The 9,929-nt window shown below is 42.1% G+C and overlaps 1 protein-coding gene across 1 annotated transcript; it reads left to right on the top strand.

The window, feature by feature from the left end:
* Positions 1-235: 235 nt before the first annotated feature.
* LOC6611815 (rab GDP dissociation inhibitor alpha) lies at positions 236-3,381 on the top strand. Its single transcript, XM_002036301.2, has 3 exons — positions 236-776; positions 1,868-2,343; positions 2,425-3,381. Exons 1-3 carry the CDS (start codon positions 383-385, stop codon positions 2,884-2,886), a joined length of 1,332 nt encoding a protein of 443 aa, XP_002036337.1. The 5' UTR covers positions 236-382; the 3' UTR covers positions 2,887-3,381.
* The last annotated feature ends 6,548 nt before the right edge of the window (positions 3,382-9,929 follow it).

The following is a 9,929-nucleotide window of genomic DNA, read 5'->3' as shown; positions in this document are numbered from 1 at the left end:
CGCAAAATCATAATAAATTCAAAAATCTTGCAAGCAACGTCTCAATTCTTTCGTACATTAATGCCCGTGTGCAAATTAAATATCTTGTATGCTTGTTTGGTTTTATTTCCTTATTTCCCTGCACAATTAGCCGCCGATAGCAACTCTTTGCTATGCAGCCCTGGGCATGTACGAAAACGTAACGTAACGTGACCAGCAAACGGCGTGACGGCGAACGGGCAGCGCAAAGCGGACGAGCGAAAGCCGAACGAGTAGAGAAAAATTATTGAGCGCAGAGAAAAGTCCACCAAGTCGAACGTCGCAGCAAGTGAAAAGGGCGAAAACCGGATAAAAAAATATATAAATTACTGTGATTGCAATATATAAATAAGTGCGATCCAAGATGAATGAGGAATACGATGCAATTGTGCTCGGAACGGGCCTTAAGGAGTGCATCCTAAGCGGGATGCTGTCCGTGTCCGGCAAGAAGGTGCTGCATATTGATCGGAACAAGTACTACGGCGGCGAGTCCGCCTCGATAACGCCGCTGGAGGAGCTCTTCCAGCGCTACGGACTGGAGCCGCCTGGCGAACGGTTTGGGCGTGGCCGCGACTGGAACGTGGACCTGATCCCCAAGTTCCTGATGGCCAATGGCCAGCTGGTCAAGCTGCTGATCCACACGGGCGTCACCCGCTATCTGGAGTTCAAGTCCATCGAGGGCAGCTACGTTTACAAGGGTGGCAAGATTGCCAAGGTGCCGGTGGACCAGAAGGAGGCCCTGGCATCCGATCTCATGGGTTCGTTAATAATGCTCTTTTAAGTACCGTTGCCTTTTTGCGTGGTGGTGAGCCCCCCACGAAAAATTGTGCAAATTACCAGCTGTGCTTGTGTGTGTGCGTGTATGTATGTATGTATTTTCGTACTCGACTGTTATCTGCTTCCCCTCTCTCGCCCGCTCCGCTCTCTTTCTCTTTTCTTTGTCTGCTTTTTCACTCGCTGGCAACGCTCTTGTTGTTGTCATTCCCTTTTTTTAATGTGACACGTATGTGTGTGCCGAAAAACAGTTGTTTTCTTCGCTCGCCGAAGAATTTCTACCAAAGTTTCCCCCACACATTTCCATTTCCACACCATGTTTGTTTGCCCAACTATTATCGCCCTATTCCAATTGGAGTCTCAATTTTAATCGCTCTGCGCTGATTCATACACCTGCCGCTAATTGGTCGCCTCCATTTTACACCTGAATTTCGCTTTGTTTGAAATTTAAGTTTTTCCCTCTTCTTCGTGGCAGCAATGCAATTAGCTAAAACACGCTCTATTTATTTATGATTGGCTCTTGAATTTTTCCATTTCAATTTTACTTGGTTTTTGCAACCAGGTTTTTGGCCAGGCGCATTGAACCCCTTCACTTTACAGTGGAGATTGCCTATCAAAGAAAACATTTCATGACTTGAGAAGTACCACATTTTTTAATTTTTGTCTTTAATTATCAATAATTTCAATGAAAATGTTACTATTAGGTAGATTTTATTTCCGTTTGTAAAAATACCTATGAAATGTCTCAATTTGCTAATTGAAAGTTAAACACCTTGCCCATGCTTCACTGTGTCCGCATTACACATATGCTTGGAATGACGTCATGGGGTGGCCAAGTGGTTTCTGATTGTTGGTGGTGTGTCCTCCGCCCCCTAAATTGAAGGTTTCCAACTGTAGTTGCGTGCTGGTGTCCCAATAAGTGTCTGTATGTGAGTGTTTGTGGCATGCAAATGAAATGGAAACGGGAAACTTGAAACCCTCGGGCTCGTGCACTCCCTTATATGCAGATCCTGAACCCCAAACTGACCAATATGGCATTATGGATATACGTATATAAATGTGAGTTTACTTGCAGGTATGTTCGAGAAGCGTCGCTTCCGGAACTTCCTCATCTACGTGCAGGACTTCCGAGAGGATGACCCCAAGACCTGGAAGGACTTTGACCCCACCAAGGCCAACATGCAGGGTCTGTACGACAAGTTCGGACTGGACAAGAACACGCAGGACTTCACCGGCCACGCCCTGGCCCTTTTCCGCGACGATGAGTATCTGAACGAGCCGGCCGTGAACACCATCCGGCGGATCAAGCTCTACTCCGATTCGCTGGCGAGGTACGGCAAGTCGCCCTACCTTTATCCCATGTACGGCCTGGGTGAGCTGCCCCAGGGATTCGCACGCCTGTCGGCCATCTACGGCGGCACCTACATGCTGGACAAGCCCATCGACGAGATCGTCCTCGGCGAGGGCGGCAAGGTGGTGGGAGTGCGCTCCGGCGACGAGGTCGCCAAGTGCAAGCAGGTCTACTGCGATCCCAGCTACGTGCCCGAGAAGGTGAGATTCACGAAAGACTTTTGTAAACTAGCCTTTAGTCTTGTGGAAATAATCATGTATTACTTTTCTTTTATCTGACAGGTGCGCAAGCGTGGCAAGGTGATTCGCTGCATTTGCATTCTAGACCATCCGGTGGCCAGTACCAAGGATGGTCTCTCCACGCAGATTATCATTCCACAAAAGCAGGTCGGCCGCAAGTCGGACATCTATGTGTCGCTTGTGAGCTCCACTCACCAGGTGGCCGCCAAGGGTTGGTTCGTGGGCATGGTCTCGACCACCGTTGAGACCGAGAACCCGGAGGTGGAGATCAAGCCTGGCTTGGACTTGCTGGAGCCGATCGCACAAAAGTTTGTGACCATTTCGGACTACTTGGAGCCGATCGATGATGGATCCGAGTCTCAAATCTTCATTTCGGAGTCTTACGATGCGACCACGCACTTTGAGACTACTTGCCTGGATGTGTTGAACATATTCAAGCGGGGCACTGGCGAGACGTTCGACTTCTCCAAGATCAAGCACGAGTTGGGTGACGAGGAGCAGTAAACGGGAATGAAGGCCTCATCTGGTAATGGTGCATTTGGACAGCTCAACATCAGCCACAAACATCGTAGATCGTCTCAGCGTCGTGGCCAAACCTTAAAGAAATACCCAAGATAAGAAAACCCAAAATAAAAGCCCAAAAAAAATAAAGAAAACCGAAAATCCAGAAATTGTATTACGAAAATGCTTTCCATCGAGAGATGAAGTTTTAGATGTGAAACGAATTGCTTGCTTCGCGCAATATTGAATATGCCTAGAAAATATATATATATACCAATATAACATAAATTATACAACATGCAGTCGCGTATATATGTACGTCTATATAAATGTATAACTAAGTGAGTGTTAGGCAACTAAATCAAATTCGAGCAAAAGCGCTAGACTCGACCAACACTCTCCCATTTCGCCGATTGGCCAGTCAGTCAGACGATTACGCTTGGACTTTAGTTGTACGAGTATATAATAAAGTATATATATATAAAATATGACATCGTATATATATATTATCTATGTATATTGCCCTTCTGCTTGGTTTTTCTTTTTTTTTTGTGATCGACACAATTTGTGTGGCTGCCAAGGCCCCAAACAAAAGCATAACACATACCTATAAACACGACACAAACTCTTACACATGCATAATGCAGCATTATAATTGTAATTGTAATCCCCAGAAGAAATCGATGGTATTGAAAATGTAAAACAGTCGAAAAAGTTCATCGCAGCATACCCAAAAATATTGCAATTGATCGAAGCGCGGCAAACGACATATAAAGAAAAACAGAACCTAAGAAGTTTGTCAATGGTATAGAGAACTATGGTATTCCGCATTTTCAGAATTTACATTTTTAATAAAAATTAAAAAAAATTTTTACATATTTGTTTTAATTATTTTTTGGTCACAAAAGTAATTTCAAGTTGTAATAAGGGATGTTTGTTTTCCTTTGCCAAAAGTCTGTGGGTCTCAAATAATGATTCCTTTTCGGATTAAGGAAGCTTGTCCTGGAGCTTATCCACCGACTCATTTAATTGGACGTTTTCAGTTTCCGGTTCCGTTCAAAATGTCACTGAGTTTTACAGCCATCAGCTTTTGATATGTCCTGCAGCTTTTCACCTTTCACACAGACTCATTTAATTTGAGATTTTCAGTTCTGGTTCCGGCCAAAGTGGCACTGAGTTTTGACGTCTTCAGCTTTTGCAACAGCAAAATGGCGGCAGATTTAAACTACATCACTATGCACTGTAGTCCACGTAGTGACGAAGCGCACCAAGAGAGTGTGCCAAGGCAGCAACTATATACACAGGAAGAAATGAAAATCTTCTGTGTTTTTAAGAGATCTGGGAAGAAAATAAAAGGGAATTGGTAGTATTCTCGGAGGGGACTTAGACGGATTACGGATGATCTATGAGGAATATGGGAGGCATCTGGGAGTGGAATCTGGGAAGGAAATGGAAGGGATCTGGCCAATTGCTGGGAGGGATCAAGGAGGTGTCTGTGTGGTGTCTTGTTGGGAAGGGGGTATATAGAGACTCGGTTGTAAATAAAAATCTTTTCCAGACTCGCCATCCAAAAGTGCCGACAGTCCGGGCGTTTCAGAGTTTGTTAGCTTTTCGTCGGATTTGAATCACGTAGCCATACAGTTATAGTTATGACCAGGACTCCTCGTTGCCTCTTTATGTGACACAATTACGAATTCCGCAGCAAGTGTTTGGGATGCATTTGAAATACTTGCTCCCCCCCTCCCTCCGCAAATCACCCCTTATGGCCGTGGTAAGTGGGAAATTCTTATTGAATTGCATGTGGCATGCCACACGAGTCGGAGGCTAGTTCGCTCACTTCGGGGTCCTCGTTCTCGTCCTGCATCCTGTCGATGGCCCCAGGAATGTGCAAAATGCTGAGAATGCCGCTCTCCATTCCTGTTAGTTTTAATGCTGTCACTGACAGTTTGTGTTTTTTTCTTCCGCACTCCACTTCACTTTGCCCCGCTTTTATTTGCCCAGCCCGCCGACGACGACCTGTCCAACAAAATGCCGCCAGTATTTTTCCAATTTCCGTTTCTTATAAATACTTATAAATAATTCTAAGCTGCATAGTTTGAAGCCAAGTCTGTTGCCTTATGCATTATATCATTTGACCTGAAATATTGGAAAATCTCCTCCGAATTCCTGTCACATTTGCCATCTGCAACTCTCTAGTTGCGGCTGATTTGTCATCGCTCCAAGGAATGGGCCTTAACTACTTTCACCATCCAACCCCATCCATTGTGGCTGTGTTGTCTCTCTGGCGATGATGATGATGGCATGCGGCTGATGTGGCCAAAACACGTCGTCGTCCGATGCTGGTCAAGTCTTTCACCACATTTTTGCTGCTCCTGCTTCCGTCTTGACTGTGGTTTACGTTCGCTCTTTTTTTTTTTTGTTTTTATTTGCAAGACGGGTCGAAGCCACGAAAAAAAGGAAAACAAGAAGAAAAAAAGCGTAGAAAAACCGCCGGAGAAGACCAAAATTTGTAACTGGGCAAATTGAAGTCAAAACTTTGGCGCTCAGCGCCGCATGCAAGTCACATACAACAGCGGGGGGTGGGGGGTGGGCGGTGTGGTCTGGATTGGCTGGATAATGGGCGTGGCTGGGGGATGGGGCTGCAGCAGGGCATTTGGGTGAAGATAAAGCTATGATGTCGACGCAGCACTGGCAGACATGACTAAGCTGCCAGCCCCTGTCCAAGTCTGCATCTATATTCGCGTCCTTGTTGTTACGGCTCCTGTTGGCCATGGTCAGGCTAACGAGCCCAGCTCTTACACTGAGAGAAATCGGAGCTACTTAAGCCTGACTATGAAATTGTGATTGCTTACATATCGAGAATGCAATAATGTTTCTTTCAGCTGCTTCTTTCATTTCAGTAAAACCAAATGATAGTAAAATAGTATGAAAATTGTTTGACAAGCGTGGAAATAAATATATAATTTTTATATTTTTCCTTTAACAAACAAATTAAATAATACGGATTGGTATATATAAAATTTCCACATTTATGTCTCTTGTTATGCTTCGAGTTAACAAACTTTGTATAGGTGTACAAACTGAAGGATAGTAATATTATCAATAAAATTGATCTATAAACTACAACAAATATTTATTTTTTGTGCATGGGATCTTAATGGGTGGCAAAAGTGGCACCGCGTTGGGCTCGTAATAACAGCCAACCGCAAAGGGGCACACACAGATACAAAACACATAAACACACACACGCCCAGAAAACAAAAGCAACAAAAAGATGCCTTTGGGGGTCAGTTGACGCTGTTGGAGCCATGATTTGGCGGCTTAAGGACTATGGACTACGGACTTTGGCCGTGTGCATTGGTCTAAATTGACGCAGTGGACATGGCCGGGATAAATCTCGCACACACAGATACAAGAGCATTAGGTCAAATTGAATATAATTCTTGGGCTTTCCCTTACAGCGTGATGTGATTAATTATACACGTTATGAATATAATGCAGCCGACATGTTGTCTCCTTCGCTGCCATCATCGTCAGCCGTCTCATCATTATCCGCAACGACATCCTACGCTGAAAAGCTTCAGACAAGAGCAGAAAAGGGCGGTAGTGACTACACTGGGAAAAATAGTTTTGATTGCAAGTTAATCGCATTAAATTAACAAATCTTGGAGTTAATGGGTTTGCACATTTTTACGAATTTTTTAAAGTATTATTAATCATTGTTGAAAAGGATTTCAATTTATTCCGAATACTTAAATATACTATAACCACTTTTTTCTTTCAGTGCAATTTTCCTTTTGGCTGCTTTTCAATTACTTGCATTTCCTATTCCCATTGTCACAGCTGCTGTTGCCTTGCATTTTCTTGCCTTTGGCCCACGAGCTTGTCAACAACTTCATTATCGCTTGCGACACTGTGCAACATCAACCCCCAAACCCACTACCACCCCCCAGCCCCACTATCTCTTTACTAGACAAGCAAATTTAAATCAATTAAGTGATCTTATTGCCACTGCTGCAGCTTCTCGTGTTGCTCCGCTGAAGATGCTCTCTGCCCTTTGCCATTTCGCTGCTGCCTGCTTTTAGGCACTACAAAACACTCGAACATACACCGAAAGAAATTGCACTACGCAAGTATATAATTTATCTATTTTAAAGTGTGGAAATTGCATTAAAATTAAATTTTAATCAAATAAAATAAATAATTAAAAAGTCAGTTCAAATTGTATCAGATTTATGTGATACGCTCTAGTTTTTCATTGCAAACCTTGTGCATTAAAATCAGATAACACTTTACATAAATTTCTTTCTGTGCACAGACAAAAACATTAACACACGCCCACACTTTTTATGTGTCAAGCATTATAACTGCGGCCATTTCTTCACATGTGTGAACGTCTGGCTTTATGTGTGTTTATGTGTCTGTCTGCGTTTGTTGGCTGGCAAACTTTTGCTGTGTTGCATATTTTGTGCAGATTAATTAAATTGCTGGCATGAAGCCGGTAACCAAATGGGCGGGTTGTAGGCAAGGGGGGCGGGGCTAAAACTGAGTGCGGGGGTGGGGCGGCAAACTCTTTCGGCAAAGTATGCTCACAGATATTAAAGTGCATTATTAAATGTTTTTCTTAATAATTCATGGATGAGAAAACTAAACAACAACAACACTTTCTCCCTTTCCACCCTTGCTCGCATTTTGAGAAAAGTTCGGTTTTCGCAATTAGTTAAAAAGGGCGGCGTGGCAAAAGTTTACTTTGTTTTAAATGAACTCGGCGAAATGCTTGTAAGTAATTGTGGTTCATTACGTAATAAAATATTTAAAACCTGTTCAATTAAATCCCTTGTTTGTATTTTGAAAATGACAATAAAATACTGTATTAGAAATGGTAGAGAAAGTGGCTTGTTTTAAATAAATGCTGAAAAGATACCAGCTTATGCAAAAGGTCTGCATATTTAGAGACGGTTTTAGTTCAACGAGTTAAGAAATGCATTTCGCAGGCACTTTGCATTGACTTTTGTATTTATTTATTTCCAAAACCAGAATATTTTTTTTTCCAATTTTATAACAATTTCCATGATTTTTTGCAGACCCACATTAAATCGAATGTAATATATATTATGTTAATGTTAACGCCTATCAGAGAAACAAGAGAGTTAAGTCTGTTGTTCCTTTAACATACTTTTTTAGTTATCTTGTTTTAACATGGATGGTTATGCAGGCTTTTATGTGTGGATAGAACGTACATGCATATCTATACAGTTTGTACACTTTTAAGATCCTTTAAGAAAAGCATGAAATAACAAGAAGAGGAATTTAGAACGTGTATTGAATTAATAATGATTACTTAAACTAGTTCGTTGAGCTATCCCTGACCATATATTTTTGATTATTTGACAGTTAATACCATGGCGAATAAATTAATATAAATCACATATGATTAATGGAGAGTAAGCCGATCTTTTGAAACCGTTTGCAGTGGAAAATGTGAAAGTGTTAAATAATGGAGCTGTAATAACGGGAATTTTACCCCTTCAAACAAAAGTAGTGTGAAATCGCTGAGCTTTAGCCCGCTCTGTTAAGCGCCAGCTAACAGCAAAAGAGAATTTAGTGTTAAAGCGTAACATATGTTACGAACAGCAAGGATAACAGCAAACATTTTTACATTTGCTGATTATTTGTTCTTACCACTTTGTGTCCCTTAGACCTTGCTTTTCTATAAATATATCGTATTATCTCTTTCGGTCTTAATTGGAGCCTACAGTTAATTTCTTACCGGATAATCATAGGTTATACTATTTATGAATAAATTGTTGAGGGCACTTCTGCCCACATGTAAACGGAGACCAAGTGGCGCCTGGTGCATGCATCCTTTACGCCCTTTGCCATTTGTTAGCAATTAAATGTATTCACTTGACGAAGCAATTTTCCATTCACAGCTTCCAAAGACGTTTCGCAAAGGTAGCCTTAGACAATAAAAAGTCCTGGCCAACTTTTCATATGACCAACAATGCCTACGAGCAAAACTAAAGGCGGTTGCTATGAGTGAGGTGGTTTGAAATCAAAAGAAAAATAAATGTATAGCCTTGGCATTTTAAAAGTTTATGCACTTGCATTTTCGGAAGTATTGTTCATTGACGTATTTATCGTCCTTGAACGCATTTGCTTAACTTATTTAATTAACTTCAATTTCTACTAACCGCTGCACGAAGTGCTTCTTCGTAAGTCTTCTAACTTGGGGATTCGGCATTTGATTCACGACGACTCACTTCCGATGTCTCCCGAAGTATCCTTCCACGGCAATAGTGTTGTAATCCGTCTTATAAAATACAACGGCAACTAGTCCATATAAATTAGTAGCAAATATACCCAATGGTTTTGGGGCAAGGACTTTAATTTCCTGATTCTTAGCTTAAGACATAGTTCAAAGTGGAAGCAATTTCCCAAGAAATTCTAATTCCGCTTACTATGTATCTTCATTCAGCCGATTTGTGCAGCAACTGACACTTTATGAAGTATTTATCTTACTTTAACCAACGCTCAATGTGTTTGTTCTTATTCATGTTTTCATATTCATGCTTGTTTACACTTTTCTCCTTGCTCAACTGTCACCAAAACCAACAGCACACCGCCGTGTGGACTCGTCTTGCCATTTAAGTGCCATATAAATTCATTTTCCCACACTGAGAATCGTCTTTTCACCCAGTTTTTATACGGTTTCCCTGGCATTTACGCTGTGAATGCATTTTAAAGGGCTTGCACGCATTGCACCCCATTGCCAGCGCCCATAAGTATGCAATAATTTCGCCATGGCTTAGGCAGTCGACTCCTGGCAATTGTTGCTCCTGCCCTGAGTTATGTTGCGACGACAGACGGACTCTGCGACACTCTGTAAATTATCCTGCAAGCGGCACAAGATGCAATGGCCGCTTAATTGCCGTGCCGTGCCGATGCCATTATACCGATAAGACACAAAAATGACCGGAAAAACGATCGATGCCAAGTAGGTTGGCTAAGAGCATGGCCTTTCAGCTCACTATTTACAAAACTTA

The sequence above is a fragment of the Drosophila sechellia genome, chromosome 2L, assembly GCF_004382195.2.
Source record: "Drosophila sechellia strain sech25 chromosome 2L, ASM438219v1, whole genome shotgun sequence".
NCBI lineage: Eukaryota > Metazoa > Arthropoda > Insecta > Diptera > Drosophilidae > Drosophila > Drosophila sechellia.
Note: the sequence above shows the minus strand (reverse complement) of the source record. Positions and strands in the feature narration are given on the sequence as shown.